At 41.0% G+C, this 22484-nt stretch overlaps 1 protein-coding gene across 1 annotated transcript in view; it reads left to right on the top strand.

The window, feature by feature from the left end:
• Positions 1-5392: 5392 nt before the first annotated feature.
• The window catches only part of LOC147726371 (A disintegrin and metalloproteinase with thrombospondin motifs 12-like), a 1277451-nt gene continuing 1260359 nt past the window's right edge, over positions 5393-22484 (top strand). The window contains exon 1 of the mRNA XM_086963459.1: positions 5393-5665. Within this exon, the coding sequence (XP_086819585.1) occupies positions 5393-5665 (273 nt within the window). The remainder of the gene's footprint in view (positions 5666-22484) is intronic.

Here is a 22484-nt window from a genome sequence, read left to right as displayed (position 1 = left end):
GATTTACATCAAAAAATTCTTTGGTCCATTGGGCTATGTACGTTATATATTCTTGGCTGACTAATAGTTTCCTGTCGAATGTCCATTGTGTGTGGACCCAATTGTAGCCAGGTACTTCCAGTGTAGTGTGTATAGAATTGTGATCGGAGATTGTCTTCGGGTCCTTGAAGATCAGGGCATTCAGAGCGATGTCTGGAGTTGCAAAGATGTAGTCTATGCGAACATATTTCCTGTGTGGATAGGAAAAATATGTGTATCCTGGATCTTTACTATTTTTTAACAACCATATATCTTGAAGATTATGGGTCTGAATTAAATTTAGTACAGCTCTGAACACTCTGGGCTTCCGCCCGGTGTACGTATAATGGTTCTGGAGGGACTGGGTCTGATTAAATGTTAAATTAAAGTTGCCACAGAGAATCAGAGTACTTGGCCATGATGCTAATTCCGATTCCAGATCAAAATATAGTGTGGGGTCATCAAGGTTAGGGCCATAGATGGAACATATTGTAATACCCAGATCTAATTGGACAATGGCCCATCGTCCGTGGTTATCAGCTTTTTTACGTACTGGACTACCTAATCTTGTTCTTGCTAAGATTGTGACTCCCCTAATTCTTGTGGTTTGAGATGTTGTAATTAATATGTGATAGCCTGGTACTTTCAAGTGGTTAATCTCTCCTATTGGGATATGGATTTCTTGTATACAAATGATATCCCAAAAACTATGAGCTATTATTTGGCAAAATTGGGCCCTCTTTCCTCTGTCATTTAGACCTGCCACATTCCAACATCCTATGTTTAACCTACCCATTTGATTGTAGTAGTTTTGGAGTAGTATTCATCAATCAGCGTTACATCAATAGTGTCATTTTTGCTCATTTTATATTTTTTTGCTCCCCCCCCCTACACCAAGTGCACCCGGTGCACCCTGGTTCCCACCCCCCACCCTCCTCTCTCCTCTCCACCCCCCATCCCCTTGACCACCCAAAAAAGGCATTGAGACTCCATCAGAGTCTGCAGTGATGGATTAGCTTGTTCCGATCAGGACTAGTGAAGCATGCTTTCTAAAGTGTACAAAACTAGGAGTAAAAATTACCGGAGAAAAGAAAAAAATTGTGACTTAGATTGCAGCAGAGAAGATAAAGAGTAGAAAAAAGTATGGAAAAAGTGGAGGGATCAAGAATAGAAGATTGTGAATCTAATCTATTATTAGAAGAGCCAGTTTATGTTCAAAAAAATTTTGGGTTGCTTGAGAGAAACCAACAGCATAAATCTATTTCATGTCTGCATCAGATATCTCCCCAACTTGTTCTCATGTGTATTCAAATGTTCTTTCATAAGCTCTCTAAATACTCCTTAGCTTTGACCTCGGAAGTGAAAAATTTGGTTTGACCCAGGTATATTACTTTTAGCTTTGCTGGATTGTTCAAATATACTACTGCTTTCTTCTCTTGGAATGGTTTGATGAGTTGTCTAAGTCGCCACCTCCTTTCAACAGTCCAGTGGCAAAAGTCAGGGCGTAGGGGGCAAAGATGGCGGCGTCAGGCTAGACGCCGATAGCAGCTCTGATCAGGACAGCGGAGTATGCTAAGATAAACCGGAGATTGACAGTCAGAGTGAAAACGGAAAATGAACTAAATAAACAGAAAAAGCCACTAATGTCCAGAGAGACACAGAGATATGACTGATTCAGCCCTGTGAGTTAAAGTTTGTTCCTGCCGAGGACCTACCTCCAACAAGGACGCCGCTTTCACTGCTCGCCTCAGCAATCGGGTTTGCTGTTCTCCGTCTGCTGATCGGCAATCACCGATCAGGAAATGAACTGCGCTCCTTATGGTGGCTCTGTCTCACCAACTCCGCGGAGGCTGTGAACTCCGTGAGTGATACGGATCCCAAGAGACCAACAACCCGTAACAGTGTGCAGAACCTGTTGCCACCAATGGCCCCAAAAAACGCGGCAGCAGCAGCCGCAGCGGCAGCCAAGACAAGGGCTGCACGACAGGCGCTACGAGACCAGGAAATGAGTAAGCAGCAGCAGCGTGGGGGAGCACAAGCAGAGCACACAGAGACCACAGCAGCAGTAGTGGAGAAAACGTTGGAAAAAACACCGGCCCGGAGGGGGGCCACCTCCAGTAAAACACTGCTTGCTTCCCAAACCGCCAAGAACTCACCAACAAATGTAACAACAGTGGTAACAATGTTTCGCGCTGCTAATCAGAGAATGGTGGCGAGAGAGACACGGCAGAGCACTGAAAAGCAGCACGCGGTTGCCCCCCACAGCGGGGGGCGCGATGTCAGTAACTGCGGGTGATAATGGGAGTAACACTGTTGCAACGAGTATAGCGGGGCAGATGGGCCCCACAATGCCATTATCGGTGGGAGACAATGGTACAACCGGACAAACGGAGGCACAGAAAGCACCAGAGTTGCGGCAGGCGCAAAGACAAGTGACTGAGGCTGAGACTGACAGCACACTTGAAAGACCTGTTTCTACTGCCGGGCAGGTAAGCCACTGTACCCCTTCTGGTTCTGCACTCCCCAGATCTGATAGAATTAATCAGGGGGGCACGGATAATTCTAACGAAGAGATGGTGGATAAAAACTACCTAGCAAGTCAAGTGAAGAATCTTAATGTAGCAAATGAGCCTGCTGTCAAAAATGCTAATCAACATGCTGATCGACATGAGGCTGCAATTTTTTCCACTACACTGCCCGAAAGCAGTACTAGTAATAAGAACGCTAACCAGAGCTTTACCGCAAACCCTCAAAGCGTCACGGAGATGCTAGCAGATCCCTCACCTGAGAGCTTACTAACCGATATACGAGTAAACGCACACATAGACTTAAATCATACCCCACAAGTAGGGGATGTCAAAGCTCCAGAGAAGGGGGAAGGGACAGAGATTGCAGAGCCCCCAGAAACATCAAAACTTGATACAGAAATACCACAATCTAGCTTTGCAATAGATGAACACCCCATCGATGCTATAGAGGTATTAGAGGTATTAGAGACCGACAAAGACATAACTGATTTCTACTCTTTATCTGAGGATATCAGCTGGTCTGGTGATACTGACGAACTAGACGATTCAGAAGATCCGGAGAACGAATCAGACTCCAATCTAAGTTCAGAATTTGAAGCCAATCCACCAAAAGAACAACGTGACAAAAAAAAGAACTATACTAAAAAGGAAAAAAACTGGACATCACGGTGCCAATGAATTATCATGGGACTACACTCCAACAGTCCTGGCACTGAATCAGAGTCACACTCCTGATCCAAGACATCAGAGGCCACCCTCAGATCAAAATCTAAATAAGGAACCTCTCGAGGCGTCAGGAACCACTCTAACACAAGTAATGGAGACAGTCTTGCAAGCTATAGCATCACACCGAGAGGAAACCTCAAAAGACAGTCGCAAAGCCCGAGCAGGGCTACAAAAGGTTCAAGGAGTGGTTCGTAAACTCTCAAAAACCATGGGCGCTTTCACAGAGAGATTAAACGACTTAGAGGATCGCATTGTGGTTAATGAAACAGAAGCCGCTGCCACAAACGAACGAGTCGAAGCTACTGAAGCACAGGTTAAGGACATTAGATGGAAGCTTGAAGATTACGAAAATAGGCTTCGCAGGAACAACCTACGAGTGCTGGGAATTCCGGAAAAAATGGAGGGTGAGGATTGCCGCACCTTCATTATACAACTATTTCGAGATACCCTTCCTGAACTAAACACCTGGGACTGGGGATACGAGGTGCAGAGAGCTCATCGGGTTCCACTATCCTTAAAACCTACGGCACCCACAGGTAAATACCCACGCGCTATTCTAGTGTACTTTGGAAATTTCTTGCTTCGACAAGCCATTGCGGAAAAAGTCACTCCTGACAAACATCGCAAAAAGGATTCAATATCATATTTCGTGGATCCCGAACTTCATGGCATCGTAACCGCATCACTACCAAAGACATCACGAGATACTTTTCAAAGATACGGGACCCCCAACGAAAAGATAATGCCCTGAAGAAGTCCTTTTGGACGAAACGCGTAGGCACCGGCTACAACATTGTTTTTACGAAGATAGAATCCATGCACTTTTGATGAGTAAGTGCCTTCTGTGAATACGAAAATGAGTACTTACTCATTTTGGTATTCACAGAAGGCACTTACTCATCAATGAGTAAATGCCTTCTGTGAATACCAAAATGAGTAAGTGCCTTCTGTTAATATCTAAATGGTAGTAAGCTTAGGATTTTGGGTTAAGTTAGTTCTGTGAATCAGGCCCTAAGCTTCTGCAGCCATGTGTTTTTCTAGTACAATGCAGATCTATTTTTGCACCACAATTTAGTTTCAGTGCAAACATAAAAACTTTGATCTGGACAAAACTCCTACATAATTCAAATCACATAGCCAATACCACATATCGGTTTCGAAAGTAAACTTGCACGTTTCAAAATGTTTTCATATAATTTGCATGGGATCACATGAACGATTTCATTTTAATACAAATGAATTTACGTCTTACATTTCACCTTTTATGTTGCTTGTAAATATTTAAGTTCTTTCTGCATGTAACTGCAGTTGTTGTTTGTTTGGTTTGATAAACACAGTGCCTCACTTATTTTTCTGCAGACTGCAGTACTACTACAATACATCTAAAAGGGTTAAGGCAAGGTCTCCTAGTGAATCATGCTTATCTTTTTGGGCCCTTCCGTTTAGGCATTTTGGTAACAGCCTACCAGTTGGCTTTTTATAATGATATGTAAATTGGACGCAGTGTAGCGGTCGGTCACTTATCACTTTCATTCTGTTTCACCTCCACTGAAGCATAAAACGAATTTATGATGGAACAATGAGAGGTTGCAGCAATATAGTTGGTCTGTCAAGTAAATATGAAACCTGCAAAAGTAACAAATAAAGGGTGTTTCACACTGTTTTATTAAAGTAAAACAAAAAGCCACAATTTGCAGTTTATTGAGTAACAATCTTTTTAAAACATTTGATTTTGAGATGATTGTTCAAAAACTATTTACTTTTACTACAAATGAATTTACTGTATTATGAACACCATCTCACAGAACTGACCCAATAAGGTAGATAGCTACAAGTGTATATGAGCATACTAAAGAGCATTGTTTCAAAAAGAGGTGAATCATCAGCACTACACAATGACATGAATGTTGATTGATCAGTATTTGAAAATATGTTTCCATGGAAATTTACTGCAGTTGTTCAATCCAGACATAGTAAATATTTAAACAGTTCCACATTATTCTTTAAAAGTCTTTAATTTATTGCTAAGCAAAAAAGGCCACTGCTTTCCACTAGCTCTTTATCAGAGAAAAGAGTCTGCTGTTTAAGGTTAATCAGTAGCTGCAATTAAATATAATAACATGTATGTATCACTCTTCCTGTTCTCAGGTTATGTTGACATTGGATTGGTTCCAAAAGGCGCCAGAGATATCCGGGTAATAGAAATTGCAGAAGCAGGAAATTTTCTTGCACTACGTGGAGAAGACCCTGAAAAATATTTCCTAAATGGTGGATTTATAATTCAATGGAATGGGGACTATAACATTGCAGGAACAACATTTAAATATGACAGAAATGGAGATCTGGAAAATTTGACCGCATCTGGGCCTACCAATGAGTCCCTTTGGATACAGGTATTTGTTTTATTTTGCATAAAGACATGGTTTAAAACCGCTTCCAAGTGGAGTGTGTTAATTAATTAAATGTCTGAGTGTTGCTTATGTCCTGTCAGTAGCCCTCTTGTGGAGCTGGACAAAAGCTTACTAGGAAATGGGTTATACATAGTTGTGTACTGTTTCATCAATAAACTGTGTGAAGTTTGTGAAATCCCAGATTGCCTATCCTAACGTATTAACAGTGCTGTAAACATGCGTGTAGGTGGGGGAGGGTGGGCTGACTATTGAACATATTACTTTAGCACATTCCACATCTAAAAAGTGTTTAACAATTTCAAACCAAATGTAAAAATGTAGTTGTAATATCTGTCTCCTTGATGGCAGTATTATTTATATTGATTTTGGTTGTTCCAAATATTTTTCATATTTTCATATTAGTTTCTGTTAACTATTTGTCCACTTTATTAATTGTCTCATAACTAGAATATTATGTGTTTGGGCATTGCATGCACAGCACAAGTAAATAAATACAAAGTATTCACAAGATACATCATTTTTTCAATAAATGTTTATTTCTAACTTTTTCTGTAGGAAAGACAAACTCACACAGGTTGCAAACTTTTAAAGTCATTTTAAACACCTACCTAAAATGCAATAATGCATTTACAATTTTTTTTTAGAAGGAATATTATTCCATTTTTTTGCTCAGACTTAATTATTTGCAAAGTTGACACGCTTTACAAACTCATGTAGTGTGTTATTTGGCTACTTATCAAGACTTGGCAATTTAAATTATGTGCAGTAGGAAAATATCAGAACATACCTGAGTCAGCTGTTGAGTTTAGAAAAGTTTGTCATTACACATTTCTTTAAAAGTAACTAGATTTTTTTTAACTATAAGACCTAATTTATCCTATATCTAATAATGATGAAGAATATATTGAGAGCAAACTGATAGCCTGAATTGTGTCTAGGTGTCAGAAAGGGTGTTCTGGCACTATAAGAAGTTGCCATTGAGTCTGCCCCCTGCAGCCATTGTCACATTTGGATACGTCTAGTTCATCTCTTGTCTAGAAACGTGGTTAATTCTGTCATTGATTATCCCAGAGGAGTTTACTTCTTTCCTCTTGTACTGTTGGCTATTTGATGCATCATTACACCTCCTAAGAATTATTTCAATTGCATAATATATGAACTGCAGTGCTGTCACCATGTGACGCATCTAGCTTGTGACTGTAGAAGCCTTCTTAGAAAAAGGTTTCACCCTCTAAAAGAAGCATGCACTGCATCACACAAAAATGCTTACTTTAAATATTATCAAAAAAATGAGTCTGTACGTGCTCCGCAATAAGTGTCCAATTTTGGTGTTGAATAAATGCTACATAGATGTCTGTTGTAAATGTTCAAGAAGTTCAAGGTGTTAATGATCATTTAGGTTAAGCTCCTTCTTCTGACACCTCCCATTGGAATTGAACTTTCTGAAACTCAGGCATGCTTTAACTTCATGAATCATAAGTTGGATGACAGAGTAACCTGTTACACCTCTGATTCTATTTTTAAGAGTTTTTAATGATTTTAGCATTATGGCCCTATCCAGAGTACCTTTTTGGCTGTATGAATTGTTTCAGTCTTGGGTGCCTGCAGTTGTACTTTTTTTTTTAACTTCAGTTCCTGGTCTAGTTTTGTGTGTGTTTTTAGCGAGGGGATGTTTTTATTCTGTGAAACATTGAAGGGATCACAGTGATTATACTAATGAATCCTTTATATTTTTAATCCTAACTTACCCATTATTTTTTAACTTAGCCTGTTACACCTTTTGAATGCGGTAGTCAGAGGTCAATTGATTTTTGGCTCTGCTCTTTCGATTGAAAAGAGAGTGCAGATCAGGGCAGCCATTCTTCTCCTTTGGGGTGTCTAGAGGTGCCATGTTAGTACAGCATTGCTCTAGTTGACCCTGGGAGTGTAATGAACACTCCTCTAAAAAAAAAGGGCTATGGGACGGATGCGTCATGAGAGACGGTAACCTGCTACACTTCACATTCTATGTTATAGGGTGTTTGATGATTTTACCATTTTGGCTTTATGCTGAGGATCTTTATAGGTGTAGGAAGTGCTATAGTTGACCCTTGGAGTGTAATAAACACTCCCCTCAAGAGCATTGCTGTGATGAGGATGCTCAGTGGACGTGTGTAGCGGAAGTGCTGCTGACTGGCTGAAGGCTTGCCAAAGCACCAGACATGTTGCCCGTTCGACTGCAGCCTCTCATTCTACTTTCAGATACTCTTCTTATGAGCTACATAATGTGAGGCCCTCAGTAGACTGCAGGTAGAAGCTTGCACTGCATGTTGCCCATGTTCACAGGTTTGCTGTGAGTGCTTGGTCTCACTTCAGGTTCAATAGAGTTTACAATTAGTTGAAATGAGTCCGGTCATAAAAGCAATTTTGCTGTTCCTCACACAATTATTATGTTGTCCACACCAGATATTGGACTTGCCTTTTCAGAAGGGTACGCCTCTGTGCACACTGATAAAATGGGGAGCAGAGGTGGGGCAGTAGTGATTTACTTTATGAAAGTGATAGGGCCAGATGTACGACAGTTGTTTGCGGTCGCAAATGGGAAATCGGCCCATTTGCAACCGCAAAATAAGTCTGCCCTTTCTACAAACCCTATTTTACGAGTCTGTAACCTATTACCGACTTGCAAAATATGGTTTATGACTCGCTATTATGAAGGGGCATGCCAAGAGCATCTCTTCCTAATAGCGAGTTGCAATTCAACGCACAATTGTTTTGCAACCGCAATTGCGCTCGCAAAACGCTCGCAGTTTCCCACCCATTTCAAAAAGGTGGTAAGACATTCACATCCGGGAAGGGGCCCCCAGGGGACCCCTTCCCATTTGTGACTGATAGCGAAAATAGAGCTGGCAGTGGTCTCACGGGCCACTGCTTTCTCTTAAACAATTAAACAGAAACGTTTCATTTTTCTTTTCTAAATCAATGCATTTAAAAAACTGCTTTATTTAAAAAGCAAAATATACACAGATGATGGACGGAATGCAGAGCAAATCAAACATTCACCCCCAGTCAAGAGATCTGGGTTAACTCTATTGTTCTTTTTTCTCACCATGCCACCCCAGTTTGTACCCAGCCATAGGCAAATCAGTCTTGACCCTGTTGCTTATGGGAACAGTCCAGCCTGAACTGCCAAGCCACGTCCTCCCTGAACCAGAAACAAGGATCCTGGGACCAGTTTCATGGTATCACCCCTCATTAGCCAGTCTAGCTTGAATCCAGTGACACAGTGAGCCCTGGACCCACGTCTGGGCATACTCGGCACGCTTAGGGCGAGAAATCAAAAGAAACACAGATGATGAACAGAATGCAGAGAAAATCAAACATTCACCCCAGTCAAGAGATCTGGGTTAAATCTATTGTTCTTTTGCTCACCATGCCACCTCCATCATTTGTGTGTCTTTTGCTTATTTAAAAAGCAGTCACAGACATTGGGGTCTCCTGACTGCGAGTGCTGGCCATTCCGAATGGGGTTGTGAATTGCGACCTGCCTCATGAATATTAATGGGGCAGGTCTTTTGCAACCCCATTGGGAATTGCAAACAGTGTCTGAGACCCAGCTGTAAATTTCCTTTTGTGAGTCACAAGACAACGCAATTTGCGAGAAGCAAAATGGAAGGGTCGTACATCTGGCCCATAGACCTTTAAATTACTGTATTTTAAAGGAGCAGAAGCATTGAGTTTCTGTACTGAAAGTTTCTCCTATTTGTCTGTAGCAGGGGCACTGATCTATTCCCCTTGGTTATGCAGGCCATTTTCTTAATTCTTTAGAGGAGGTCATAGCTCAGTTCACCCTTCAATTTAGATATTTCCCCATTTAATGTGATTTCAATCTTTATATTGATAATAGGTCTGACCCTTGTGCATTTACACTGTTAGAGAAGTTGGAATCACTTAATCTTCATCAATGGATTGGTACCCACACACACAGCAGGTCAGACATACCCTTGACCTCATTTTCTCTAAAATTGCTATATCGGTCGATAAAACTTTGGCTGTAATCTGGTCTACTATTCAACAGTCCCCTTCTCTTGAGATTGGTTGGGTGTATCGAGCAGGTGGGCCCCTCTGGCTAAATCTGTCTCTTATTGTGCCTGGAGACACGCTAAGTCCTCTGAAATATAGAACCAGTTGGCCAGTTCGGTTCTTAAGCTCCGTGAAGATATGTTGAAAGATGTTGAGGCAAATGATAATTGACTACAGTCTATGACTAATAAAGCGGTTCCTCAAATAACATTTCCTCATCAGAGACATAGCTCTTCTGCACACTGGCTCTCCGCTGCTTCAGAGGAGCATAAAAGGCACTGTAAGAGAGATTATTAGATATGCCCTGATACAGAGAGGCCCTCAGGAAATATCATGCAGAAATGTAGGTGGCTCAGGCCACTTACTTTGAGGACAAAATATCAGTGGCTGGCAACAAACCATGTGAATTTATTTTAAGCCATAATTGTTGAAATCATATCTATTTTAAGTCTAATCCTATAAAGCTGTCTGCGGAAATGAGGCTGGGTGGGGTTAGTAGGACAAGGGCTTATGAATTAATTGAGTTCATCTCCATCTCGCTAGTTGAGTCTCTGAATGCTATTCTTACCTGCAAACCAGGATCACTTGACTACCCCTGTCCTTCTTCGATTTTGGAATACCTTTTGTATTTTATAAATCCGATTTTTAACCAACTGTTTAATTCATCCCTTTAATTGGGGATGGTGCCAGGTTGCTAGGAATAGGCCAATGTTATTCAGGTCTTAAAAAGTCCTTTCAAGGATATGGCACATTGACCAGCGTTTGACCAATCCTGCTGCTCCCAGCTCTTTCCAAAATGCTGGAAAAGTTGATTTATTCTCAATTATTAGCATATTCAGACCTATTCAGCCTACTGTACCTCTCACAGTCAGTATTCCAGCCTCAGCAGAACGCTAAGACTGCACTCTTGTAGTTGGTTAACTCCATTAAGCATGGACATTATTTGGGAGAAGTCATGGGTCACAGTTGTGATCTTTAGCGTACTCCCTGCTACTCCTGGCAATTCCTTTTCTACTCATGACCTCATAGGAAGCTAAAGCTTTTAATCCTCTGAGTCCAAGGAATGCAAATAAAGTGCCAGGAGTAGTAGGGTTCAAGCTAGAGGTCACAGCTGCGAGTCCTGGCTACTGCCAACTGACGTCCATACCATTAGGATGTCATTAGATCAAGGAAAAAATGCAGCCTTGATCCTACTAGATATTTCAACAGCAGTTGATACTGTGTCTCACACCATTCTTCTATAATGATTATAGGTCATTGGAGTCGGGGTCGGGCAGTAGAGTGAATTTGATCCTTCCTAAAAAAACATGAGTCAGGCAGTTTGGATGGGCCCTTATTCTTCCGCCACCAAGCCTTTCATTTCGGAGTACCCCAGGACTCGGATTTGAGTCTCACTCTTTTTAATTTCTATATGTCAAAGTTGACTTCTTTGGTGCAGTCCTTTGTCGTCAAGATAGTCTCTTATGCAGATGATACACAGTTGTTTAAATCCTTTGAGAATGGTGGCTCTACTGCACAAGAAGTTTGAAGGGATATTTAGGGGCTGTTCATCAGTGGATGGGGGCCAACAATCTCAAATGCAACTCAGATAAGACAGATATCTTGATGTTTGGACCTTCCTCCTTCATCAATGTGTGGATTACTGGCAGAGCACTTTATCCATCTTCTCCCTCCGGCCACTTCAGATCAAAACCTGGATTTTAAGCTAGACAAGCTATTTTCCTTTGATCTGCATATGGCTTCAGTGGTGGCCTCATGTTTTGTTATGCTGCACTCCCTCAAGAGGTTCTTGTTCCTGCTGCCACTTTAGTAATTGAAAACAGTGATTTGTGCGTTAATCATATTTCGACTAGACTATGCCAATGTTTTGTATCTGGGTCTACCTGGTTACCTGTTCAAGCAGGTCCAGAATGCCAAGGCATGGTTACTATTAACGATCCCTACGCATATTTCGATCTTTCCTTAACTGTAGGCACTCCACTGGGTTCCATTCGAGGAAAGGGTTTTGTTAGAAAATCTAGTATCTGGGGACAGAGCATTTTATGGCCTTGGCCCAAAGTATTTGTTGAACAGACTCTTACACCATTGCCCACGATGACTCTGCATTCTGCTGATGCGGGTTGTCATTCATCCCTAACATAAAGTGCAATTAGGGGGTGGGGGGAGGCTCCTCCTTCTCTTTCCTGGCAGCCCAAGCATGGAACCATCTCCCACTGTAGCTTCATAAGACTAACAATGAACTTCAGTTGTGAAAGCTTCTTAAAACCTGGCTTTTTGTGGCAGCTTAATGAATAGGGTTTAGCTGGGTATCTGTTTCCTAGTAATGGGACGCTTCTAGAAGTAGCTGTAGTTTAAAAAATGTTAAGAATTAAGAAATGCAATATTTTCTAACGAGGAATACTCATATATTTCAGTGTTAGGGAAATCAATATGGCAGCTATAAACCTGTCCTAAAATATATTACTAATGAACAATGTATGTTTCCAATGAGAATGAAAAAGGAGTATTTTGAATTGTGCAAAGAGTTCTATGTATAATATTATAGTGGGTCTGAAGATGATCTGCCAAAGCTTTATTCGTATTGCTCTCATTAGAATAGTATTAATTAATCTTAATTGCTTACAAACAATTGTCTTTGTTATGCATATACAGTGTGTTTATACAAAAATCATTATATTTTTCAATATATTCTTTAAAGAAAATGGTTTTAATCATTCAATTTACAAACTGAGTATTCATCTACCATAGCTAATAGGTTTCCAAGAATTCAGCTCTTTTCTTATTAGCACATTGTTGGACCTGTCAGCATCAGGGTGGTCTTCTCCCAAAACTTTCCCCTACTTACCTCCATTTTTGTTCCGACATTTCTTTTTGTTGGCCACATGGCTCTGTGCCCTTTACTCCTACTTACCAGTTCAAACATGTTTGTGCTCACTACTCAAAACATGGTTTGATTGGCTTACACCTGATTGGACTATTTAATTTAATTTAAGGTCCCTTGTAGCGTGTTATACCATACACCCAGGGCCTGTAAATAAATGCTACCAGTGGGCCTACCGCACTTATTGCACCACTCACTTAAGTAGCACCTTAAAACCTGTCCCAGGATTGAATGCAGTCTTAAACGTCCAATTCCACATGGCAATATAACCCCCTTGCCAAGTCTTAAACTCCCATTTTATTGCATATATGTCACCATTAAGGTAGTCCCTAGGTAGCCCATAGGGCAGGATGCATTGTTATTCGAAAACGTTGTACATGTACTTTTAAGTTTTATGTACTCTGGTAGTGAAAAACTAAATTCATTTTTCACCGCTGTGAGGCCTACCACTCCCGTAGGATAACATTGGAGATTCCTTATTACATTTAATAAGCTGTAATTTCCAATTGGTAGCAGCTGCTGTGTCATGTTTGGTATCTATAACATTCTAACCTAGCCAGGCTGGCTGATGAGGGCTGATACCCTGAAACCATTTCCAGGATGCTAGTTGCCCATCCGGAGAGAACCTGGCATAGCAGTTCAGGCTGGACTGTTCCCATGAGGAGCAGGGTCAAGACTGATTTGCATATATCTGGGTCCAAACTGGAGTGCCTAAACGTGGGTTCCATACTCACTGTACCACTAAATTCAAACTAGCCTGGCTGATATGGGGTGATACCCTAATACCAGTCCCAGGATTTTTGTTTAAGGTCTAGGGAGGACCTGGCCTGGCAGTTCAGGCTGGTCTATTCCCATGAGGAGCAGGGTCAAGACTGATCTGCATATGCCCGGGTGTATCCTGGGGTGGCAAAGTAAACAAAAAAACTATGGATTACACCCAGATCTCCTGGCTGGGGTGAGTGGTTGAAAAGTTTCAGCACTCTGTCCATTATCTTGTTGTGTTTGCTATGCGTGCCCTAATCGGCCAAGGGTATGCTAAGACATGGATCCTTTGCTCGCTATGCCACTGGATTCAAGGTGGCCTGGCTGATGAAGTGTGATACTCTGATACTTTGTGAGTCCTGATGAAAGGTGGGGTATTTTTTATCTTCACTGGCTGAAACATGTCGACATTATAGCCGAATGGATGGGTAGGAGACCCATAACAGTCTCCCATACCACCATTAATTGGTCAACTATTTGACCTTTTTAATCTGGGCAAGGATTCCATAATTAAATTGGGATTGAGGATATCCTGTGCCTAGTTTTAACTACTATTTCTGCACCTTTATTCACTTGTGATCTCTTGTTGGGTACATGCTTTTGTGTTGTATTGTCTTCCCCTCCCTATTGCTCCACCTCCAGCTTTGGCTTGGGGGAGGTGTGTTAGTAGCCCTATGATACTGTGTGTGAGGGCAGTTTTGAAATGTTTGGTTGTCTCCCTGAGTCTGGATCATGGCGATTCTGATAACGGAGTCCCTCTTTTTGTATGTTTATAGCATTGTTGCTGGAGGTCGAAGAGGGCCCCTTTTTTCCTCCTAAGCTTTATTTTTTGTGTGTGTTTTACTCTGAAACTGGTCCCAAGATGTTTGTTTCCAGTCCTGGAAGAACCTGACCTGTTCCCTTAAGGAGCAGGGTCAAGACTGGTTTGCATATGGGTGGGTCCAAACTGGTGTGGCATAGTTAGCAAAAAAACAATGGATTAAACCCAGATCGATTGCCTGGGGGTGAGTGTTGAAAAGTTTCAGCACTCCATCCATCATATTCTTGTGTTTGCGATGTTTGCCTAAGTGGCCATGGGTATTCCCAGACATAAGTCCCTTGCTCCCTGTGCCACTGGATTCAAGTTAGCCTGGCTGAAGAAGGTTAATACCGCTGATACAGGTCCCAGGATGCTTTATTCTGGTCCAGGGAGGACCCGGCCTGGCAGTTCGGGCTGGACTGTGCCCATGAGGAGCAGGGTCAAGACTGATTTCCAAACGTCTGGGTCCAGAATGGGGTGGCATGGTGGGCACAACAAATGATGGAATATTCTCACATCTGTGACTGGGGGTGAATGTTTGACTTGTTCAGCATTTTGTCCATCATTTGTTCTTTTTGCCCTCCTAGCCGGATGGGGGCAGAGCTGAGCACTAACCCACTTGGAACTGAATAGGATGTTTTCTGCCTTCTCACAAAGGACCTAACACCGCCACATTGTTACTTCAACCAGCTTAGAGCCAGGGGAGGCAGGATATTTCATGCACCTTTCTAGAAGCTTCTTCCACCTTTCAGAGAGAGGGCACTAAATAATAAACATAGGGCTTTCAGACCTACTTTTCAGTTCACTCATGGACCTATGGAAGGACTCAGAGAGAACTGCCTGATGCTTCATTGCAGTGCTAAAGGTGCCCAGAAGCCAAATCCCAAACTGAGGACTTACAAAACTATTGGCTATAAACTGCTTGGTGAAATGGGGGAAGGGGCGCCCCAGGGAAGAGCCTCCCAACCATGTTCCCCCTAGTCAGTGGGTTTCATATTTTACAACCCAGTTTGCCTGCCCGTCCTTTGAAAATGCGTTGTGCTCTGACATCCCAAACATCCCCCTAGAAACTACCCCATTATTCTTTATCCTAAATGAGGTAGACAGAATACTACACTTTGTCCTAAAGGGTAGAGCACCAGGGTTAGACAGTGTCCCTGCTGATTTGTTTATACAGGGGAGGGGAGATTGGGCTTCATATAGCAAGTCCCTTGCAAATGCTATTGCCAAAGACCCCCCATACCTGATACCTGGAAGGAGGCCGAGATAATCCCGATCTATAAGAAAGGGGATCGCTCGGACCCAGCCAATTACAGGCCAATAAGTCTGATAGATTGCATCCAGAAAGTTATAGCGAGGCTCGTGTTGTCAAGGATCCAGTTGAATCACGTGGCTGAGAGAGGCTAAGGCTATTTACATTGCTATGGGTTTGGCTTCACTGTGGGAGAATCCCACTACTAATTCCTTCCCACCACGAAAGGTTTTTAGGGGGCTCTATTGGTCCATGGTATTAATGAGAAATGTTAGAACCCATATTGTTCCATCACTGTCCAAGAACTTCCTTGAGTTTAAATAAGAAATTGCTTAGGAGGCTTACAGGGATTTTATTACACTTCTGGAAGACCGGAAGCGGTACCACCAATATATGGGGGTACCCTTCCTGTCAATTCCTTCACCGGCAAATGGAAAGTTAATAACAATATATTTTGTCCGTTCTGTCCATTACAGCCAGAAGGTATAGCCCATATCTTGTTTAACTGCCCAGTGTATAAACATGCTCGGCACAAGTGGTTAAAGCCCGTTTGTCTGTCAATGGGCATTACCAAAGGGGTGCAGGCTTTACGATTATTCCAAACAGATACCTCTGAATGTACTGCAATTGCGGTCGCAAAATTCTTACACTGGATGTGAGCAATTCGGAGGAGAATGCTACGCCAAAACTGAAATTGTTTTATTCAACTTTGTGCATAATTGTTTCTGTGATGCTAATCGATCTATGATTTTAGACCTTTTTAATTTAAATTATTTTATAGGTTTTTATCTTGTCCTTTTAAAGTATTATAGATTATTGTGTTGAGTAACCCCCGGAATCAACTATTTTCTTGCTGGCTATGCCCTGTTATTGATGAATTGATATGTGCCCTTTTTAATAACATGTACAGTACTTTAAATGCACTGTCTTTTATGATATGTTTGTCGAATAAAGAATATTTTGAATTGAATTGAATTGATCTAGTCTCACACAACTAGATGATCTTTTAGGCACTAGTTTTCATTCAAAAAATAAAAAATTCATTACTCTGATTCTACTAATTTGATTTTTGTCATTTTGGTGTCAAATAATTTAAAATGTACTCTATTTATCTAAATTGGTTTCAGATTTTTCTTGTGTTGTGCTTTCACTTTAGTACTGTTTTTGAACTTTACAGATTGCATCTAAGTTAAGCCTGACTGTTTTTTGGGCCGAGCTACCCAGGTTAATTTAGTGACTTTTTGTAGTTCACCCCGCAAGGAATTGTGGCTTAGGCTTGACCAGGGCACCTGTAAAGATTGTTTATGATACGTTTCCCTTCTTGCACATGAACAATTACCCCTGCAGTGCAGACATCCTTGCAACATGGCGCAGGGGTGTCTGCGCTGGCTCTAGGCAGCTTCTTTGGCGCTAGCACCAGGGGAAATGCAGTGATGCCTCTCATTCTTGTAAATACAGCGCATCCCTGCGCGGAGCACGGTGTTAGCAATGTTGGCGTAGCACCACGCTCTTCCAGTTGCTAGTAAATATGCCCCTTGATCTCATTCTGTGGGGCAGATTGCATTATTTGCCCATCACAGTGAAAGCTGCTTCACTGTGTTAAATCGCAAAAGTAGTTTAGGAAGAAAATATGAACCCAAATTCACGTCAGCAATATTTTTTAAACAAACATACAGTTCATGAATATTCATGATACAAAATATGGGCAGTGAAACTATAATCGGGAAAACTAGCTTTATGATCAATTTATTCATGTTTATTAGCCAACTAACATTAAACAAAATATTATACTCCAATTTTAGAGTGGACGTTATATCATTTTGAGTTTTTTGTTGTCTATTAGGCCAACTGCTGGAATAACGTCTTTACCCTTCAATATAAAACCATAATTTGAGTAGATTGAGAAGAATGAGAAGAGCAATATACAAGCAGACTTAATTACTCTATTGAAAATTAGGTCTTCTAGGGATTTGCAAAACGGTGTGTACTAGGTGCCAGATAGCATGTCTGGCATTAGATAACATTTTAAGAAGGATTGTGTTATTTAGGGTCAATTTACGCGGTGTATTTCATCAGCCAGGCAGGGCTATCAGCATAACTCCATATTTTACAGTTTAAAAAAAAAAATATTGAAATTTCCTCACATTCTTGAAATGGTTGACTGATACTGAGAATGAAAATGCTGGAATATTCTCTGAATGAGCCACTTAAAGGCAGGTTCTGTTAGAAACCAGCACAGAAATGAAACACCTAAGCTAATCTATTGAATTCTGTTCTCTGCATGGCACTAAATATTTAAGACTAGATATTGGTGCATGGAAAGGGCAGTGGAGCTCGACAAGTGCACCCGGTAAGACTTACAGAAGATGAACTGCCAGGGCTGTGACTCACAGGTACATGCAACTTAAATAGATGTTAAGAACTGTTGATTTAAATGGAAGTGGAACACAGGTAATTCAAATGCATAGGTGACTGAAATACACCTTTGTGTACATGTGACTCAAGTGCAGGTTGGGCACAGGTGACTCAATCGCACAGATTAAACTGTAGATGAGCATAGGTGACTCAAGTGCAGGTTAGGCAGTTGTGACTGAAGTGAAGTGTGATTAATGTAATTGGATTGAACTGCATGGCCTGTGAATTATGGGAAGTGTGGGTTTGAAGTATGATGGCTAGGAGCTGTAACCTTCCTGATGCATGAGGCAGGGGCATTGCAGATGTTCTGGAGCATAATTCAATCCCTATTAAGCACAAGGAGGGTGGTTGTCACAGAAGTCTCTCTTTTCTATTCCGGTGTTTCACTCACTCATATGATCATGATCTGTAGACTTGGCTCACCCTCCTGTGCTGAGCTAATTCCAGGGAAGTAAAGGCGGCACAGTTCCCGAAGTGTTGGTGCTGCTTGTAGAAAGGTATTGCATCGCTGGAGGAGGCACTTCACATTAGCATGCATAAGAAAATTACTTTTCTGGGTATGCCACTGTTGACATTGCATGACCTCATCATTGACTGGGTAGCTAGAACAGTATCATTGATTTTCAATTGCTGTCAAAACAGTTGTTCTTCCCAGGGGAGGCTCCTCTGTTAAGGTGGAGCTTTGTGGCCCACTGCTCTTTGAGCAGGAAAAATAAAATGATAATAACGGTGGGCCTGATTCACAGAATGTACTTAAGACTCAATCCTAAACTTACTACTATTTTTGTATTCACAGAATGCACTTACTACTTTTGCCATTTACAGAATTAACTTACTACTTTTGGTATTCATAGAAGTTAGGATTTTGTCTTAAGTCTGTCTTAAGTTTGTCTTAAGTCTGTCTTAAGTTTGTCTTAAGACAAACTTAAGACAGACTTAAGACAAAGTCCTAACTTAAGTCTGTCTTAAGTCTGTCTTAAGTTTGTCTTAAGTCTGTCTTAAGTTTGTCTTAAAACAAACTTAAGACAAAATCCTAACTTCTATGAATACCAAAAGTAGTCAGTTCATTCTGTGATTACCGAAAGTTGTAAGTGCATCTTGTGAATGCCAAAAGTAGTAAGTGCATTCTGTGAATACCAAAATAGTAGTAAGTTTAGGATTGAGTCTTAAGTTCATTCTGTGAATTGGGCCCATAGTTATTATCAATTTATTTTTCGCAGGTTCTGGGCTGGTTTGGACAGGGTTGAGCGGGTGAGGACACAAGGGGAGGAGTGATTTGCACACTCCAAGTGTGCATGACTGCTTGGCTGGCCGTCTTGACCCAGCCAAACAGTCATGCACATTTTGCTTGTTCCCCACCAGGCTGCATTACACAGACTGGTGGGGAACATCCACAGACCCTCAGTCACCATCTGAGCGCCAATCCAGGCACTGAGACCAATCAAATTGTAGCGTTTGATTGGCTTAGGACAGCCATGCAGCGTTGTGATTGGCTATGGGGAACCTGAGTGCTTTATGGCTGTGGGACGGAGAAGTGGTGGAAAGACAGGTCAGTGGTATTTTTATTCAGTTTATATTCAGTTTGTCACCACCGCCTATCCACTCTCATTTCCTGCCACTCACAACGGGTCCTTCCAAAGCTTTAGCAGAATTAGCGATACATCTTAGTATTAGTTGTGTGGATTTTCTGTAACATTGTTATGGAAATTTCAGTTTTGTTTGTAAAGAGAAAAACAAGTATATTACCTCCACATTGGAGTTATGTTTGTAAGATTGATTTCCAACCTGGTGATCGGATACCATGTAGCGGAGTATATATAGTCCCAGAATCCGAAACAGAGCCGTGTGTATATTTAAATCTGGTTAATGGGTTTATTAGACCATCACAGTCCTCATTAGTTATTGATCCAAAGAAAGGAGTCGAGCAACTACAGATAATTCAACAGAATCCCTGTTAAAAACTGAAGCCCTCTACACCTGATGCATGGTTTGTTAGAGAAGATAAGAAACTACGCCTCACTGGAGTATACCATCAACACAGATTCTGAGAGGGTGGTGAGTGGAAACCTCTATTTCCACGAAGTTTGGGTTGCTTGAATATCAAGTCATGCCTTTAAGACTCTGTAACACTACTGATGAGTTTCAGGAACTTAAAGATTAATTTTTGTGAGGATATTATATGTATTTTCCAAATAATTTACTCGGATGATATTATGATTTGCTCAGAGCCCTTTGGAGACACAGCAGCATTTCAAGGCAGTTTTGCAATGATGTTGTGATTATCGGCATTTACTTCTAAAATTGATAACTGTGTGTTTCATACAACTACTAGAGAGTTTTTGGTTTCATAATTACACCAGAGAGATTCAGGATACATGTGAATACTGTGTCAGATGTACTTCAGTGGCCCACACCAACTACCACCAGGGCAATCTACATTGTTTTTAGACTTTATAAACAAACATTTATAGAAAGTTAATGTATCATTTATTTTAATAGTGAATAGGTTAATCGCCAGGTTATGATGTAAGGGAGTGGTTTTCGTATGGACTGAAGAGGCTCACCAAGCATTTGTTTTTTGAATTTGAATTTGAATTTGAAGGGGATTTGTAGAGCGCATGGCTGCCCGTGAGCGTCCCAGCGCTAACTGAAATCCAGTGGTCGAGTCAGGCGGAGGCAGGAAGAGGTCAGGGGAACAGCCATGTCTTCAAGGATTTGCAAAATGACAGGAGATTAGGTTGGGCACGAAGGTCCGGTGGGAGAGTATTCCACATCCTGGACGCCTGATAGGAGAACCGCCGACCCCCAAAGCGTGTTCTCTTGATCCTGGGTATTTGGGTCAGATGAGCGTTGGATGAGCGGAGGGTTCTGTTTGTGGTATAGGGTGTCACGAGATCTTTGAGAACAGGAGGGGCTTTTCCATGCAGGATTCTGTGAGTTAGGCACATGGCCAAATTTCCCCCGTTTTACAAATATCCAATGAATGCAAACTCACACCCCAAAATAACCATTTATTATTCAAACGAATGCCTCTTGTAATGTTAGTGGATATCTTATTTCTCAGAGAAATCCAGACACTGAGAAGATTCACACAGTCGCTTATTTTTCCCAACAATTTAATTTAGCAGTGTTAAACTACAAGCTTTTGACTATTAAGATATCCTTTGAGGATAAGAGGAGTTTTCTATTGGGAGCCAAACACACTGCAGCTTTGTATATAAATAAACTCTCACTGCCAGGCAACTTAGATTTGCCTTGTTCATAACTAATTATGATATTTTAAATATGTTCAGACCAGACCTTAATAATTGTAAAGCAGATTGCTTATCTCAACAGAATCAATCCAAAAATGAGAATCACTAAATTAATTGCACTCGATTAATTTTAATCAAAAAGTTCGAACATTAATTTTATATCCTTAACTAATGTGGAATCATTCTTGACTAAAACTCGTATAGAAACACTACATTTGGATAAAAAAAAGCTTATGTTAAGGAACAGGAAGATATAAATGATGCGAAGGATGGATTACTGTATGAAGGAAAGGCCGGCAGTTTACACAACACAGCAAACAAAGAGCTGGCTTCATGAATTTAAAACTGCTAGGCATCCTCAAACAGCTGAAATATTTGCAGCATTTAGAAGGCATTTTAGAGTACAAGTGAATTTGCTCATGTGAAGCAATATGTTCACAGGTGTTCTATTTGTGCTTGGATAAATAGTTCCCATATTAAACCTGTGGTCCTTTTAGCATTTCCATTTAAACCTTGACATACAGTGTCAATGGTTGTTTATAGAGTTCCTTAAAAGTAAAATTTGCACAGTAAGTTTGGTGATTGTAGTCCATTCAGCAAAGAGGGATCATTTTATTTCATTAGTAGGATTGCCTGCATCATGGCAGTTAGTACACATCTTCGTACACCAGATCATTTGAGTATTTTGAGTTTCACATGTTTTAAGTAAAAAAAAAAACCTTCCAACAAGGCTTCCAAGGTGCAGCCAACAATCGTTGATTCATTTCCCAATGAACAAGTTGTGAATCCACTTGCTTTATGGTTTATATTGATGCAGTCCATGAAGAGTCATCCTGTATTCCATATATCTTTGTTGAAACCTTGCACTGCTAGAACACACCTTGCTCCAAATCATATTCCAGTTCAGGTGAATGGTAAAGTACAAGAGATGTTTAATACAAGAATTGTTAGACAGCAGTTGCAATTTTAGTTGTTTTGAATGGGTTCTGTACTGAGGATTGATCAGGGTGACTGGCTCCTAATCTGCATGCCCCACATTTGTGAATTTTATGGCAATTGTCCAGGCATACTGAGGCCCTACTGCTAAGACAAGGCTCTCCGAGGTGATGGGGACCTTTTATACAAACTACATTTCCTATGGCTCCACTGAAGTATTACCATGTTTGGAAATTATGTAATGAAATAATTTGATCATAAGTTTCCTCGGGGTTCAGCGCGGCACTGCTAGGCACTCGAATACTTTGATTCTGCAGCTAGAATCTTTTTGCCAGATATTAGCCTTCATTTGTAAGAGTTTTTAATATTGAAGTGAAATACAAGATATGTTGTAATTAATTTAATTGATTTGTATAATAGAAACATACAAGCATTAAGTA

Source organism: Lissotriton vulgaris, chromosome 3_1 (genome assembly GCF_964263255.1).
Source record: "Lissotriton vulgaris chromosome 3_1, aLisVul1.2, whole genome shotgun sequence".
NCBI classification, from domain to species: domain Eukaryota; kingdom Metazoa; phylum Chordata; class Amphibia; order Caudata; family Salamandridae; genus Lissotriton; species Lissotriton vulgaris.
Note: the sequence above shows the minus strand (reverse complement) of the source record. Positions and strands in the feature narration are given on the sequence as shown.